This window comes from Misgurnus anguillicaudatus, chromosome 21 (assembly GCF_027580225.2).
Source record: "Misgurnus anguillicaudatus chromosome 21, ASM2758022v2, whole genome shotgun sequence".
NCBI classification, from domain to species: domain Eukaryota; kingdom Metazoa; phylum Chordata; class Actinopteri; order Cypriniformes; family Cobitidae; genus Misgurnus; species Misgurnus anguillicaudatus.
The window spans coordinates 53,600,526-53,619,080 of NC_073357.2; the positions used below are offsets into that span (position 1 = coordinate 53,600,526).

The 18,555-nt window shown below is 35.0% G+C and overlaps 1 protein-coding gene across 1 annotated transcript in view; it reads right to left on the minus strand.

The window, feature by feature from the left end:
* Nucleotides 1-1,701: 1,701 nt before the first annotated feature.
* Nucleotides 1,702-18,555, minus strand: part of dhx38 (DEAH (Asp-Glu-Ala-His) box polypeptide 38) — a 39,238-nt gene continuing 22,384 nt past the window's right edge. Inside the window, exons 21-27 of the mRNA XM_055213174.2 lie at nucleotides 18,235-18,389; nucleotides 16,804-16,959; nucleotides 15,855-15,989; nucleotides 15,634-15,759; nucleotides 10,738-10,833; nucleotides 10,534-10,655; nucleotides 1,702-2,780 (exon numbers count right to left, since the gene is read on the minus strand). Coding sequence (XP_055069149.1) covers nucleotides 2,699-2,780; nucleotides 10,534-10,655; nucleotides 10,738-10,833; nucleotides 15,634-15,759; nucleotides 15,855-15,989; nucleotides 16,804-16,959; nucleotides 18,235-18,389 — 872 coding nt within the window. The 3' untranslated portion in view covers nucleotides 1,702-2,698. The remainder of the gene's footprint in view (nucleotides 2,781-10,533; nucleotides 10,656-10,737; nucleotides 10,834-15,633; nucleotides 15,760-15,854; nucleotides 15,990-16,803; nucleotides 16,960-18,234; nucleotides 18,390-18,555) is intronic.

Consider the following 18,555-nt stretch of genomic DNA (forward strand, 5'->3'; position numbering starts at 1 on the left):
CAGACGCATCAAAAGATTAAACCTCACTTCATGCGATAATGCAATAAAATTTTATACATTTTAATTATTATTAATGGGTTTTTTTAAACACCTGGAGGAAACAAAAAAAAAACCTTATGAACTGAAGAATAATGTTGATGATGTTGTTATAAAACTATTTGACAGAGTATTAAAACTTAATGACATTTTAATGACAAATTATATTTGTACCACTGTAGTTGAGGTCAAGAAAAATATTAATGATGCTGTTAAAAAACGATTTAATGACACTTAATGCCAAATTTAATTTGTATCACTGGTAAAAAGTGGTCAGTTATGTTGTCTTGGTAATGTCAAGTTTTCATGTCAAGTTATGATGTATTGGTTAATGTCAAGTTTTCATAACAAAGACATCTCAAACAATGTCATAGTTGCATTAAAAACGACATAATTTAACGAATAACACTTAATGACAGTTGTCATAAACATGAAAAAAATCTCCTTCATGTTCATGACACATGTCATGCCATAATTATGAAGGTGTCATGTCTTATGAACACCCCTTCAAGTGAAGTGTTACTGTAACTGTAATATTATTACTTTTTTGTTATTATTAAAACTACTAGTTACCAGGGAAAGTAATATTACTACAGTTACTAGTTACTACACTGCAAAAAATGATTTTCAAGAAAAACATTCTTAGTATTTTTGTCTTGTTTTCAGTAAAATATCAAAAAAATTATAAAATTAAGAGGCTTTTTCTTGATGAGCAAAACGACCCAAGAAAATAAGTCTAGTTTTTAGACCAAAAATATCCAATTTTAGTGATTTTGTGCATAAAACAAGCAAAAAAAATTGCCAATGGGGTAAGCAAAAAATCTTGAAAATTTTTCTTAAATACTAAATTTAAAAAAAAAGTGCTTACCCTATTGGCAGATTTTTTTTTGCTTGTTTTATGCACAAAATCACTTAAATTAGATATTTTTGGTCTAAAAACTTATTTTCTAAGGTCGTTTTGCTCATCAAGACAAAGCATCTTCATTGAAGAATTTTTAGATATTTTTACTGAAAACAAGACAAAAATACCAAGAACATTATTTTCTTGAAAATCATTTTTTGCAGCGTATTTTTTACACTCTATCAACATGGTATTTCCCATAGTTACTAGTTATTGCCCAACACTGGACACGATAGATGGTTTAGTAGAGATAAAACTGCTGTTGATAAGTGATGTATGTGATATTGCTAAACATATTGGCACAATCTTTATGTTTTTATTGACACACTGTTTATTGGTTGCAATACTCAGTCATGTTGACCTCAGCAAATGTAACAACAGTATATTTTATTATCCACTTCCCATGCAACTATTATTCCTTTGCAAGTTTCAGTATTACCAAACCACTTATCCATTTTTTTAATGTAGACAATAAAAATTGTATTTGATAACATTAGGACATGCATTAGCTAACATGAATAACATAGTTTTATAGCATTTATTAATCTCTGTTAATGTGTGTTAATACCAATACAGTTATTCGTGTTGATTGTGCATTAACTCATGTTAACATATACAATGCTTGATTTTAAAAACATTAATAAACCCTGAGATATTGCATAGGTATCGTGTTGAGATCTCAGTTGTGTCATCAACATACCACAAACTATTGTCTTAGCTCTCTATTTCTACTAGTCGGCCAGTAATGGTAACAAACAAGCACGTTGCTTTTGATATATCAAATTTATTATTCGATACAAAATGTATAACGGTAACACAAATCAGACAATGTGAACTTTTTTTTACACTCTAGCAACATGGTATTTCCCATTTTCAATTTGCCAGATTAATGAGAAATGCAAAAATCCCTACAAACACAATATACAGATATACTGTACAGTACACGTTGAAAATAAAGCCTGACGCTAGAAAGGGCTTGCAAACTAGACTTACAAAATGACCCTCAGTGGAAAGCGGTTGATTAGTTTTTTTTATCTAACTTCACAGCAGTCTAAGCATGTCATCTCTTTCTGTACACAGTAGATCTGCTCAATGACTTGCAACCCAATTGCATCAAAGAAGATGTAGGATATGACTCCTCGCTGGTCAGTGTTGATTCCAGCGGAATGATGAAATATTCTAGCAATGTATTTGTCAGAATAACAAAGACATGGTACATCAGCAGGGGATTAACCCATCAAAGTACAGGAAGTTAATATTCATGGACGCTCGCTCTGTTCTCCGAAACAAAGAATTTTCACAAGTCAAAACATAGCTGAAAGAAAATTATAATTCCACTATAAAGTGAATATTACAGCAGTCCACGAATAAATGTTACTGTTCACAAACACACTGAAAACGCATTGATGAAATAATACATGAAAATAATCAAGCTGAATATTTTGATAAATGTCTCTGATCTCATTGGATAAATATGTTGAAGAATGACCTGTCTTTGAATTTCATTTTACATCAATGCATGACCTGTAAAATCAGGTGTAGTGCTATTATGCACTTTTTTCTTCAATCCAGACAGTCCCAAAGACACAAACAACACTTTGAGACGAAGGATGATTTTCTCCTTATACAAGTGCTCCTACTGGTGGCCAACATAGACAACTGCACAGAGACGATTACAATGAACTAAATGGCATTCATCAATTTTCAAATCACATCATGATGACATTTTTGTACTATACAAGAAAACGTTATTAAGATGCATTATAAGCCGAATCGTGCAGGTGTTCGTTTCGGTGTCATGGGAGCTTCCTCTTTCCGTCCTGGGGTGCAGATCTTTATGGCCCTGTTCGGAAATAAAAAGAGATTTTTCAGTGTTAAAATTTAGGTAGATTTGTCAAATATTCTGTCTCATCTGCACACCATATTTTGCTACACCTACCAAACATTAAGAAAAGTCATTAAAATATCTGTGACCCTGGACCAGCAATAACAATACATTGTATGCATCAAAATATACATTTTTTAAAATGCCAAAAAATCATTGGGATATGAAGTAGATATTTTGTAAATTTTCTACCGTAAATATATAAAAATTTATATTTTTTATAAGTAATACGTGTTGTTAATGACTTTATTTGGACAACTTTTGCACCCTCAGATTCCAGATATTGAGTTGTTTGGCAACCACAATCCACTCTCATAGTAACAAAAAAAACAACACTTGCACATCCCAAACAACACAAAAAAAATCTGCATTTGGGTTCTTAAAAAAAAGACGACAATGGGGATGAGTAACAATCCCTTTAAGGCTTACAAAGTCTTACTTACAGCCAAAAAAACTTTCATTTTCATGGGAACTTTAAGGCCACATGAGAAGTATGAACAGCAATGACAAGAAGGTTAGAAAGAGAAAAGGACAGTTTGTATCAGTGGGAGTGGTAGCGCCCAGATCTGATCCAGCTGACAGGGTGATCTATCATCTTTAATTACAGCACTGAACTCTGCTCCCCTTCTCACACCGCCTGCAATTACATCCATCAGGTCACGACCCACATCCAGCACAAACTCAATGTCCCTCAGTACTTTCTCTCATCCTCTCACTTCTGTACAAGTCACACAAGTGTGTCACAAGTGTGTCTTTTAAAATAACAAACTGAAATGGGAATAAACCACTGATCTATATAAATGACTGGATTGCGCATAGAACGCTTAACGTAACAGCGTGAGGTGAAGCCAGCGCAGAGTTCGAGCGGCCATCTTGGTATACCCAACCGGCAGAGAGCTTCATTGACTTCCATTCAAAATCATGTTTTAAATTCACCCGCTTTACAGCGTATCAGTTACGCAAGATTATTTTTAGGATATGTGTACGTAAATTAACTGTTAATTATGGTGTTATTTGCAATGTTTATGTTTTAATCGGGCAGGAAAATGGATTTATAAAAAAAAGGTGAGTGTGTCTGCTGCGTTCTGTTAATGACACGGGTATAAATAAAGTTTTTTTGACATTCAGCTACACGGTCAGCGTTATTTCTCTAAATAAGTTTAGGTAACTTGTAAGTTTAGATAACATAAAACCAGCAAATTATTGCATGTAAATACGGTACAAAGTATGATTATATATTTAGATTTCAGAATGAGCACGTTTGTCATTAATACTAAATATGTTGCGGTCTGTCTGCTGATCTGATACTGTAATGAAGATGAATGTATAATAACTGATTAAAAACTAAAATGTACAACTTTCAGTAAATAACTATGTACATGCTTAGGACGTTTGCGTTGTAATAATGTACAGGGTAACTTCAGATATAAAAACGAAGACTTGTAAAGTGAGTTTTATCATTAAAATCTGATCGCCTCCATTGATTTAATAGAACATTTGGGTATACCAACATGGCGGAGCGGTGGCTTCACAGTTGTGACGTCATGCGCAATCCAGTCATTTATATAGATCAGTGGAATAAACAGATATAAGTGCTGCTTGCTGTGCTGAAAATTCTGTCATCATTTACTCACCCTGAAGTTGTAACCAAACTTGTATAAATTTCTTTACTCAAATATCTTCCTTTGTGTTCAGCAGTAGCCAAAACCGTTTTAAAGCACCATTGACTTCCACAGGTTTTTTTCTACTATGGAAGTCAATGGTCAAAATGGCTTAAATGGCTTCAAAACTCCATGATTCCAATCATTCCTCAAAATATCCCCTTATATTCAGCAGAACAAAGAAATGTATACAGGTTCGGAACTTGAGGTTAAGTAATGATGACAGATTTAAAAACTTGATTAACTTTAGTCAAACAAAAGAAAAGGACCACTCACACTTTAATGATAACAATAACTTTATGTGATGTCATAAGAGTCAATTGTTTTGTATAGAGATTTATAAAATCACAATATTTGGTTGAGTCACTCACAACTATTTGTAAATCTGAGGGTGCAAAAAATCTAAACATTGAGAAAACTGCCTTTAAAGGTGTCCAAATGAACTCCATAGCATCTGCATTCACTCACAGAAACTGATCATTTTGACCCATAAAATGTATTGTTGGCTACTGCTACAAATGAAGAGTTTGGTTTCAAAACACGATAAACGCCTTTTTTATACTTTACCACCAAAATCAGTATTATTTCAGGTCAGTAATAAAAAGGTAATTCTTAATTTTAAGCAAAATCTGATATCCGTCATGTCATTCTAGGGGTGCAACGGATAACAAAATTTACGGTTCGGATCACATTACGTTTTTTGAGGCACGGATCGGATCAGCAAAAAAAAAAAATCTAATAACAAATCAAGAAATTACAAAAATGTATAAAAAAGAACAAAGTTGCACATTAAGTAAGGTCTAAAATCATTAGGTACAGAAATCAAATAATTAATAACACTACATTTATTGTATTAATTAAATGTAATTATAATGTTTTTAAAGTTTCAGAAGTGATTTTCTCTTTGTCTTGGGTTGTTTGATTAACATTAATGAGACAGACTTAAGTAGGTCAATTGAGCTTACTGTCTCTTTAAGGCCAAATATGCACAGACTGCATCTCTCTCTGTGTGTGCACTACTGAGTCCCCTTAAACGAGCGCACACACACACACACAGAGGGCGAATTACAAACGGCGCAGCATAAACAGTCTCCCACATAAAAACGTTACGTTGTTTTTTTATTGCTCTGTTAGCCAACTGTATTTTAATACACTACAGTATGAGAGAGAGTAGTGCAACTCTCTGAAGTTCACACATCAAGAGTTCTGATCTTTAAGATAATTACGTCTAACTCGAGCTGGACCGGACGCATTCAACCGCATGTGCGTTTGTGCGTAAAGTAAACTGCTCAATTTAACACCTTTTTGCAGTTAAACGGTTTAAAATCACTTGAATGTTAACATTTGCAAACCTTTGAAACACTTACAAATTATAAACTTTCCCTATTTAAATTTGCGTATTTATCCGCGAATCACATGCGAGCCAAACCGTGGGTCAAAACTGCGATCTGTTACACCACTATGTAATTCTGTCAATTTTTTTTCCCCAAAACGCAATAAACGCCAGTCGTCCTTTACTGCAGTATGCAATAAATCTGTTCAACAAATCACAGCGCACAATTCCACACATTGTAAACAACAATGATGTGTGTTGAATACACACAAAATCCTAGTTTTCCTCATCTACTTTGTTTTTGTTTGTTTGCTGATCACGAAGAACAAAATAATACTTTGGATGGCATTGATAAACGTGGTGGTTTTCTGTGACAGGAAAGAAACGTAAGTCATTAAAAATTGAATAATTTACATGAGAGGCATTCTGGAGACGGAAAAATGACGGCTGTTGCTTGTTCTCCTGACAGCATCAAGCTTCTGTCATGCTAACACATTGACCCCAGGGAATCTTATGAATAACTTTCCATTATTTTACGCAAAGTCAACAAAAATGAAGCAGGACCAAAACATTTTACAGCTGATCGCTGTCAAAAAAGTTCAGCGACAACGTCCCAAGTATAACAGCAGCAATGACAGTGTTCTTAATATGACAAAGTAAATGTTTTGATTAATGCCATTAATGTTTATTTTTAATCAGTGTATACCACTAGTCAACTAAATGAATATAACACGGCAAAGATGAATGCACATTTATAGATTGATTCAAAAGATTTGTAGCATTTTGAAAAAAAATATAAAATTTAAAATTTATAAAAATAAAAATTATTTTTATAATAAATCTTTGAAAATCAAATTATGGATTTGAATTTTTTATGTTTTTAAAGTGCTTTTAACACACAGTTGTCTGTCATTTCAAATACACAAGCACTTTAAAGGTGCCAAAGAATGCACTGATGCAATATGTTATATCGTTTACTGATACTACATAGAAGGTATGTGGCTTTATTAAGTGCAAAAATTATCCAGAGATGGTTTTACATGTCCATTTACATCCCTAGGATGAAATAGTCTATTATTACGTTATTTGAAAGGGTACTGAATAATAATGTTGAGCTCTGCTATGATTGGCTGTATCTCAGAGCAGCTCCTTTCATTAGCTCCGCGTGTGTGTGTAAACCTAATGTTTGAGACTGTATCAGACGAAGATACATATTTTGAGGATCAATCAATTATTTGGAGATTGGAAATGGACATTTCTAAGTGGCAAATTTGTGTTTTTCAGTACAGACTTTGTAATAGTAGAACTTCAGCCAAAATGCTAGCATATAGCATTAAAGGGATAGTTCGGCCAAAAATGATACTAACCCCATGATTCACTCACCCCCAAGCCGTCCGAGATAATTTTTTAGACTAACACATTTTCAGTTATTTTAGAAAATGTTTTAGATCTTTCAGTTAATCAAATGTAAAGTTACGGGGTCCACGTCCTTCCAAGTCCAAAATATGTGCATCCATCCTTCCCCAAAGAACGGCTCCACGATGATAACCAAAGGCCTTCTGAGGGTAATCCGCGTGGTGTTGTTGTAGAAATATCCACATTTAAAACTTTATAAGTAAGGGATAATGTAGAGGCAGCCGGTAGTTATTGGGAAATAAGCCCCGACAGTGTGATCAGGACCCGACGCGAAGCGGAGGGTCTTGTATCACACTGAAGGGGCTTATTTCCCAGTGACTACCGGCTGCCTCTACATTATCCCGCTTATTACACGGCTACTTGCCACATAAGAAAAAAAACTGGACATGAATATGAATTTGAAACGTTTTATTGGCATATTTGTTTTAAATTAACATTTTTATCCTTCCGCGAAACTTTGCACAGATGCATAAAATGCTCGTAATACCTTATTAAGATCCTCTGCTTCATACTTGTCTGTCTCCATTTTTTCTCTTTTAGCCAGTCTTTGAGAAGTTTTAATGCCCATTCTGTATTTTTTTGTGTGATGGCTTCGTAGCTGTTATGCTCTATTTTGTCAAGTTCAGTCTCAGTAAGCTGTCTGTGTCTTGTCGTGGTTGTCGAGTGTTTGTCACAAGATGGCGCCAAACAGACAGTAATCTTTATTGATCTTTATTGGCGCGGAGCGATTTTACTCGTGCAAGTAGTCCGGCTATGCGTTATTAATTTGGAGCGGTTATTATTTGAAAAGAACGAACCTGCAAATGTCTCAACTGACCAATCAGAATCAAGCATTCCAGAGAGCCGTGTAATAAACAAAAATAACTAGCTTCCGATAACGCCACCATTTTAGACGCGTCCGTATTCAAAATGAGAACGTACGCAGTTTACGGAGGTTTCTGTGCTGCTGCTCTGTGCCCCCACCCTCCGAATTGTCATACGTCACTAAGAAAAGTGCGTACACTACGCTGATACTCTCTCCTTAATAGCGAGGAGTTTAAGATGGTTTTGTTTATCATCCTGGAGTTTGGATTTATTTTGTGAAGGATGGATGCACATTTTTTGGACTTGGAAGGATGTGGACCCTGTAACTTTACATTTGATTAACTGAAAGATCTAAATCATTTTCAAAAATAACTGAAAATGTGTTTGTCTGAAAAATGATGGACATATGCATCTCGGACGGCTTGTGGGTGAGTAAATCATGGGTTTAATAATGTTTTTTGGCCGAACAATCCCTTTAACTAGCATATACAGTAAAACCCGACCGATAAAGGATTTTAAAGGCCGATACCGATAGAAATGTTTGTTGGTTTTAAATCCCATATATTGGCCGATATTTTTTTTTTCAGAAACGCGCAACAAAACATTAACAGATTTCCCTAACATTTGTTATTTGTAGTTATTTATGAGTTTTAACTAAAATAATATGATAATGCATTTTAAAAAGAAACTTGTTTACAACAGAACAGAGGAACATCAAAATATATTAAAGTTCTGATAAATAAAATGTATAAAAATACAAACTTAAGATATGAAACGTAATGGCCTTTGAACAAAAACAACAACCAAATCAAAGTTACCAGTTTTAAAAGACTTGCTTCATAAATATAACTGTGAATAGGACTGGAGACAAATTCTGTTAAGTTCTGATAAATAACAACAACAGCAAAATATAAATTGCTGATCACTTGACTCAGGCAGTTGCTAGACGCCTAAATCCGGACCCCACCAGCAGCTACTGCTTCAGAGCGCTCTGTCAAAAACACCAACAGTGAGGAAATCTTATGAAGGCTATTTCGTCCGTTTTTTTTTAAATATTCATTTATCGGCCATTATGAATGCAGATACCGATAGTTTGGAAAATGCATAATATCGGCCTGCTGATATATCGGTTGGGCTCTAATATAGAGCTAATTCAACAGTCACAATGTTGTTTTTAGCATTGTAACAACATTGTACTTTATTTAATGTGTCACTTTATTTAATACATCTCGACTGTAACATCAAAGTCAGTGTTTTATTCAGATTGGCCTGTTTTCCTGCAGTCTTTTTTATGCATAAGGTTTACATAAGAAGGAAGAAACAACAACGTGTTTGAGGCATACGATATGTCATTACCATGTACAGGACTCTTAGGGGTTGTGCACACCAAAACTTTTAAAAGCGGCTGAAAATGCCTAGACAACGCCGAATGACAGCTGTTTTTCAGCTTTCTTCAGCTAACCGCTTTGGTAGCTCTGATACATCAGCTGTGAGACGGTTGGTTGCTGTGATACTTGTCACGCCCCTCCTCCACTGTGATTGGACGGCTGCGTGAGAACTGACATTGCAAGTGGAGCTTTTCATACAAAGTTGATCATTTTTAACTCTCGGCGCGGGAAAACTGCCAGAATGAAACCGTGGTATTTTTTCTACAGATTATCATACCACCAGAATCTTATACCGGCTGAAAAAACTCCTCAAGTAATCACAACAATATTGCTACTTGTATCTTTATCATTATAGTTGTGGTGTGATCTCTGCTTTTCCCTTTCATTTAGACGTATTTTTATATTTATTGTGTGAACTGCCCTATAGGTATTTGTCTATATGGCGCACACAGCAGTCCTCTGAGCGGCCTGATTCGGGTCAGGACAGATGACCTCTACTGTCATCAATAGATCAGACAGCATCATTTAAAAAACCCACAAAGGCATCAGCACCCAAAAGTGAGACGGCACCTTTATTATCCATTTCCCCTATCATTCAAATCAAAAGTCTAATCCGCATTTTTAATGTGATTATTGTCAAGCCGTCCATCATGCAGACAGTCAGCCGAAGGCTTGGATACAAAGATATAAAGTCCAGATTAATTAATGGTGTTATTTTACAGAACTCATCTCCTGCGCTTTTGTGGATCTGACAGGTGTGTGTAAAATTAATTTCCCGGATTAGTGTGAAAATTAGCGTCTGCCTCTATTCCCCCTCTGCGGCGGCACCATTTAAATTGCTTCAGTAATGGGGATCAGGCAGGGGTCAATATTATTTCTTTTTCTCTCCGGCGGAGATGAGAGGTGAGAAAAGCTCATCGCAGACGAGACAAGAAGATGGCAGGTGAGGAAAGAGATGAGAAAGATAGAGGCAGCGTGGGGCCGGGGATAATAGCGTTCACAAAAATTGCCACATTAGTATTTCAGCACGTCGGCCTTACTGCTAAATAAGATGATTTAGATTTTGTACGAGAGCTCGATCGGACGTTACCCAAGAAAGTGACTCTAACCTGACGCTGCCGAGGTTGTTCTTCCTCTCCTGCTCCTCTTTTCGTGCTTTGATCTGTTCTTGTGCCATAGACATCTCCTCCTCCATGCTGGTGATCTCTGCCTTGGCTCTCCGTCGGTTCTCCTGAGTGATTGAAACCAACGTGAGTGAGAATGAGAAAGAAACTCGGTTTGGTGGTGTAATATTTTGGGAACGTGTTGTTCACCTGTCTGCTCTTCCCTGCGTGTTTGATGCTGTAAAACATTGGCCCGAGCTCAGCCAGCCATTCACCATCCACCGCTGTCACACACTGCATGTATTCCTGCAAAACACACAAGCTTACATCAACAAATCACATTTCACTCAATATTCACAAGACATCTGTTTTGTTTGGCAACATTAAAGGAATAGTTCAGCCAGAAATAATGTCATTCCAGGGAGTTGTCCTATGATATTTTGTCATCAGCCGTTGAGTAATTCCATGCAAATGTCAACCTTACCATGTAAAGTTTTGAACCTTACCGATATCTTAGATGTCAATATTAGTGGCTTAGATACCAATTCGAGGAAATATGATTTCATAATGGGAAAATGAATTAAAAGCTGCCAGAAACCTAAAATGCAATAACATAATTCACCATAAATACATGTAAATATAAGCACACTTTCACAAAGAAGGTCTTTCAACTTTAAAATATAAGATATGTAAAATTCATAAATTGAAAATGGTCACCAAATATGGATTTTATAATGGATAGATGACAGAAATGAATAATTTAAAAAGTTGCACATTTGATCATTAATCAATCCATATTATGATATCTATCAGAAATTATGTACTTTTTAAATGTATATTTACTAAATCGGTCCCAAATCTGATCAGACCTCCTTTGTGAGCCTTCATACCAAATTTCATGCTTTTATCGCTAAGTGATTGATTCTGATGAAAATCTGCGCTTAGCCGCCCCATTAAAATTTACACATACCACTTTTAAGTGCAACTTTCAGAATTGTCACATCCATAACGGAGAAATGTCACATCTATAACATTGCTTCTTGCTCATAAATGCACACAGGAAAAAAAAATTGTTCTTTAAAGGAATAGTCTACTCATTTTCAATATTAAAATATGTTATTAGCTTAACTAAGAAGAGTTGATACATCCCTCTATCATCTGTGTGCGTGCACGTAAGCGCTGGAGCGCGCTGCGACACTTCGATAGTATTTAGCTTAGCCCCATTCATTCAATGGTACCATTTAGAGATAAAGTTAGAAGTTACCAAACACATCAACGTTTTTCCTATTTAAGACGAGTAGTTATACGAGCAAGTTTGGTGGTACAAAATAAAACGTAGCGCTTTTCTAAGCGGATTTAAAAGAGGAACTATATTGTATGGCGTTATAGCACTTATGGGAGTACTTCGACTGGGCGCAGTAACACCCTCCCACTCCCATTATGAGAGTGAGAAGGGGAGCGGACTTTTCAGGCGAGTCGAAGTACTCCCAAAAGTGCTATTACGCCATACAATATAGTTCCTCTTTTAAATCCGCTTAGAAAGCGCTACGTTTTATTTTGTACCACCAAACTTGCTCGTATAACTACTCGTCTTAAATAGGAAAAAAGTTGATGTGTTTGGTCACTTCTAACTTTATCTCTAAATGGTACAATTGAATGAATGGGGCTAAGCTAAATGCTATCGAAGCGTCGCAGCGCGCTCCAGCGCTTACGTGCACGCACACAGATGATAGAGGGATGTATCAACAATTCTTAGTTAAGGTAATAACATATTTTAATATTGAAAATGAGTAGACTATTCCTTTAAAGAACCATTCCTTTTCAATTTCTTGCTTCTGGTTAGGGCATTTTTATTCACAGAATTCTTACAAAGTGTGTTGTCTGCAAAAACGTGTCTTTCTTTGTGACATCCATAAGTGGGTCAGTGACAAAAACGGTTTGGCAAGATGAGAAATTCAAAAATCTTTTTAAACTTGTTTTAAACGCATGTGTCAGGTATATTTCAATGCATATAGTGTATTTATGTTGATTTTATGCAATAAAAAATTACATTTGCACCATTGTTATGAAAGTTGTATGTACTGAATGGACCTGAAAATGTCAAATGGTGTAACCGCCAACTGTGCCAAAGAATGAGAAATATTAAATATTTTATCCACCTTGATAGCATGTAAGTGTAATCATCAATAAAAAATCATTTTAAAATATCACACGAAAATACATTTCATTAGTTATTTCTTAAGGTAAATTTTAATGTGTATAATATCATAATATAATATTTTTCCTGACATATGCTGAAAACAGCTCTGTTTTTTTTTTTTTAAATAATCTTTGACAAATGATGTAAAAATGTATGTTAAAAAAATTCATATTACACTAAACTAGATGATTATATTTTATTTCACTTTTTTATAAATATTTGTATATTTTCATTTTTTAAAAAAAATACTAGTTAGACCAATTGACACAGACTGGTTACACCACAATGACATTTTTGCAAGTATCCCCCAAATATTTTTGTCAAAATGAAATAAAACCAGAAATTTAAGACTTGTTCCTCATAAAAGAGAATGTATGCAAGTAATCTGCTAATTTATTTTGAAATGTTAACCCTTTTACATTTAATTGAACCATACGGATACACCAAATAATTAATGTCATGTCATTGACGCAATGTATTTTCCCTTATCTAAAACAGAAAACATGAGACTGATATCTGATGGTCTCTATCATCTGAGGTTTATTAAAGTATGAACAGATGGTTTAAAATAGTGTTAAGAAAGAAAAAGCATGCACATAAACCTTAAATGGGTGCGCGACTATAAATCATATCAGAAAAGTGAAGTCAGCAAAGATCTAATGGCGTGTGATGTTTGAGCACATACTGATGAGAGTCTGTGTGCTCGAAACGTCACACGCTATTTGAAAGTATTTTATTACTTGACATTACTTTTATAACAATATACTGGTAAGAAATACATTATCTGAGAAATTATATTTTAATTTTGACTGAAAAAGTCACATCCATAACACTGCTCAAGTGATTGTTGTTATGTGACTAAATTTTGCTATCTTTATGCTTCAGAAGATATTTTTATTTTAGTCATTTCGATTTTTAGTTTCCTAAAGACGTAGACAACTAATAAATCAGTGCATCGTAAAACCTAATTAAGGTGCATTGTGGGACTTTTAGAAGAATCTCTTGACAGGAATACAATATACATAACTATATTATCAGTGGTGTATAAAGACCTTACATAATGAACTGTATTGTTTTTATTACCTTAGAATGAGCCGTTTTATATAAAGTAGGGCTGTCAATAGATTAAAAAAATTAATCTAGATTAATCGCATGATTTCATGAGTTAACTGCGATTAATCGCAAATTAATCGCACATTTTTATCCATTCTAAATTTACCCTTATTTAACACTTTTCAGGTTTTTAATATTCTAATCATATATACATATATAGATGCTTTATGCAAATGTATGTTAACAACAGCCTGTTTACATTTTAACATAATCACCGGTCATTGTTTTGTATATGAATTTTCTTTTCAGAAGATTTTTCTTTCTCCATTTTTGTTTGCTGCTGCATCATTTGTGACCTGTGCTGGCAAGTTGAGTCGGAATTAGCAAATTTTAAAAAAAAATAGTTGTTCATATTTTGACATTCTCTATTAAAACATAGAACAATGCATGATTTGTTGAAATATAACAAAATATGACAGAACTACACGTCTTTGAAGTTGAAAGAGTCAAATTACCACAAAAATGTCCACATCCATACATTATATTACCACCTCAATACCTTAAAATCACTGGTTAAACTAATAGATTTAGCACACACAAAGCAAAAACATCATCAATGTATGTTCAACTTTTTTTTCCTTTTGTTTGATTGACATTGAGACAGACTGCTTAAAATCTAAGTGATCTAATATAATGTTACACATCAGATAGTTTTACCCAACAGTTAACCAAACATTTACTTAAAACATAACAGATTATAGAGCCTACCTGCGTGAATTCTTATCAAAACAGATATTTGTAAAACTGTACCCAGATAGCACAGGTATGTCTGCAAGATGTCTGGTAAAGATCTGGAGATCTGGAATACATCTGGTGTGTAAAAACGTCTTATAAAGGTCTTAGAAAGAGCTGCTTTACATACATTCTAAATCAAAAACGTCTCGCAGATGTCTTCAATATGTCTATATGACATCTTTTAGGAAACGTCTCAGAGACGTATTGCAGATGAGCAAACAATCTAAATAATACGTCTTGCAGATGTAAACGCAGACATCAAATAGACGTCTTCGAGATGTTTGTGTGCTATCAGGGTAATTTTGTGAAGATGTCTATATATCCGGGTCGCGCACTCGCGCGTATGTGTGCACGCGCTTCAGATATCAGTCAGTCAGCGTGAGGGGATCGCTTTTGAGTCTTGTCGCTCTTAATAACTCTTTAACATTAATCAGGTACCGAACTTTATCTCTCTTAATGACTCTTTTAACATCAAGCAAGTCCTGCAGTCTATTTTCTAAGTCATGCACAAAAGCGAAACCAAAATGAATTGAGACGCATTTTTGTATTAGATTAAGCATTAGGAGGACGGTAACGTTACACCTCTCAGACGTATAAATAAAGATCATATCAGATGTCCAACGAGCATTTAGAGCATTGGATTTGGTAGACGATTTGCTTAATGTTCTTATTTCTATGAAAACCTTTTCCTCATTTAGAGAGAGTCACATTTGTCTGCGTCTCTGTTCATTCAACTATGGGCTGGACCAAGGGTCAAACAGAAATTGCGCGTTGCGTTAATCTCCGTTAATAAAATTAGTGGCGTTAAAATGAATTTGCGTTAACGCGTTATTAACGCGTTAATTTTGACAGCCCTAATATAAAGATATAAAAATATACATTCTTCTTTGTATTCTTTATAAAATAACTATATTTAAATGCACTTGGCAACAATGAAAAAAAATTTATTTTTATAAATTATTAAAAAGTGTAAGTGTATCAGAGCAAGTGCACTAATTCACTCATATTCCCTCATGTCTTTTTATATTCAAGAGCTGAAAGTAAAACAGGTGAAATACCTTAGTAGTCATGACCAGCTCATGGTAGATGATGTAGTCTGGGGTGTAGCCCATGCCGAACAGAGCACTGGTCGGGTGCAGATGGCACGGCATTCCGGTTCTTACGTTCACGTACTCCCCTATTCCCTAAACACACAGAAAAACATGGATCGTCACAGACTGCCTTTTTAAATCTATGCTAAACATGAACCTGTTGCTTTCAGGTTGTGTACTGTATGTACCTTTAATTTAGCCGCTTGGTGGAAGTATGCAGCACAGATGCATTTTCTGATCACATCCCAGTCTGAGCCGCAAGAGATCAGATTCATTTTCTGTTGCACCATGATGTCTTTGAGCTGAGCTCTGACCTCACGCACCTGTAATGAAGCAACACAATTAACACAAACTCTTATTATAATAAAACACACTTCAGAATAATTTTAATGTTTGCAAAATTGTGGTCCAAAAAAGATTTGGACTTAAGAAAAAGTCTGTGATGCGGCCCCATTAAAGGGACACTCCACTTTTTTTGAAAATATGCTAATTTTCCAGCTCCCCTAGAGTTAAACATTTGATTCTTACCATTTTGGAATCCATTCAGCTGATCTCTGGGTCTGGCGCTACCACATTTAGCATAGCTTAGCATAATCCATTAAATCAGATTAGACCATTAGCATCGTGCTAAAAATAACCAAAGAGTTTCATTATTTTTCCTAATTAAAACTTGACTCTTCTGTAGTTACATTGTGTACTAAGGCCGACGGAAAATTAAAAGTTGCGATTTTCTAGGCAGATATGGCTAAGAACTATACTCTCATTCTAGCGTAATAATCAAGGACTTTGCTGCCGTAACATGGCTGCAGCAGGCGTAGGGATATTACGCACTGTCTGAAAATAGTCCCCTGCTATTGAAAGTAACCAAGGGGACTATTTTCGGGAAAATATGAAAATTAGAAAAAATATTGAAACTCTTTGGTCATTCTTTAGCGCGATGGTAATGGTCTAATCAGATTCAATGGATTGTGCTAAGCTATGCTAAAAGTGCTAGTGCAAGACCCGGAAATCAGCTGAATGGATTCCAAAATGGTAAAATCAAATGTTTAACTCTAGGGGAGCTGGAAAATGAGCATTTTTCAAAAAAAGTGGAGTGTCCTTTTAAGAAATGACCTTGAATGGGTAAGGCTGATGTACCTTGCGCATGGCTTTAGTATGAATGAAGTGATCATTACACCAGATGCTGGAGTAATTGTTGTTCTTCCACTGCATGTAAACATTCAGGTAAGTCAGGTGATCGCTCTCAGGTACAGAGAACTTCTCTCTCACCTGGTCACTCTCCTCCTCACGACCCTAGAAAAAATGACGGCAGTTTCAGCATCATCACACATGGCAATAAAAGCTTTACAATGAACTTCATTGACATATAGGGATGGGCCTTACACAGAAAATGATTCATTTGTATAATCAAATATATTCACGAAATTTCCCAGTAACATATGTGGGCCAAAACACAATAGTGGTCCATGCCCGCTGGTGTGGACAAATGAGAAAATAATGACCAAGTGATTTGTGGCGTGTTGGTAATATGGACAAATGACACCAAAGTCTGGTGCTTTTTGGTAAATGGACATACTGTTGTTATCAATGCCATCATAAATGGGTCATCATTTTCCCATGGTTCTCTCCTAATGGTTAAAGTGCCCAGATTTTATTTTGCATTTCAATACATACTTGAACTGAAAGGCGAGCATGTGATGTTTGACCAGTATTGTGTTTTGACCATGTAATAAAGAGTAATAATAGTGCTATTTATTACTATGGATTGTCAAAGTAAAAATAAAATAAAACTGGTAATACTTTACAATAAGGTTTTATCAGTGAATCCATTAGCTGATAAACGTGAACTAACAATGAGCAATATAGTTTGTCATCATTAATTACACTTTTTTTAATGTTACTTAATGCCAATACAATTGTTCATGTTAGTTCATTATAATGTGCATTAACTAATGATACAACAGGTATAACTTTTGTACAAGATTAATAAATGCTGTAGAAGTATTCTTCATTGTTAGTTCATGTTAACTAATGCATTAACTAATGTTAACAAATACAACCTTATTTTAAAGTGTTACCATAAAATAAAATATGTTTTACTACATACAGTGTGTTAACATGCTTAATTATTTTAACTTCTATACCAATTTCTATTTTAAAGGGACACTCCACTTTAAAAAAAAAAAAAAGGTTTATTTTCCAGCTCCCCTAGAATTGAACAATTGAAATTTAAAATTGAAAATCGCAACTTTAAATATTCGTCGGTCTTAGTACATGATGTAACTACAGAAGAGTCAAGTTTTAAATAGGAAAAATATCCAAACTCTTTGGTAATTTTTGAACGTGATGCTAATGGTCTAACCAGATTCAATGGATTATGCTAAGCTATGCAAAAAGTGGTAGCGCCAGACCCGGAGATCAGCTGAATGGATTCCAAAACGCTAAAAATTAAATGTTTAACTTATATTTATAAAAAAAGTGGAGTGTCCCTTTAAACGTTTGGAATCTACATGACAATGATGGCTGTTTGCTGTCTTTTTGACATAGCAAACCATTTCTATTTGTTACCTTTGGTCTGTAGAAGATGGATGGTACAGACAACATGGAAACAACGATGAGGATATCAGCGCTGCAGCCCATGTCACATGACACGATCAGCATCTTAGACAGAGCCGGATCCAGAGGAAACTCCACCATGAGACGTCCGGTTGGCGTCAGAGCGCCTGAGATGAGAGAAAAAAGCCACATCAAATACTAGGTGAAGTCAAATGAAAGTATAAAGCACCAAAAGTGCTGATGATGAAAAAGAGATTCAGATCAAGCGTTTAAGAAGCTCAGATTTCACAGAAGATTTAAAAGTCTAAGAAGATTAGTGAGAGAGTGGATACT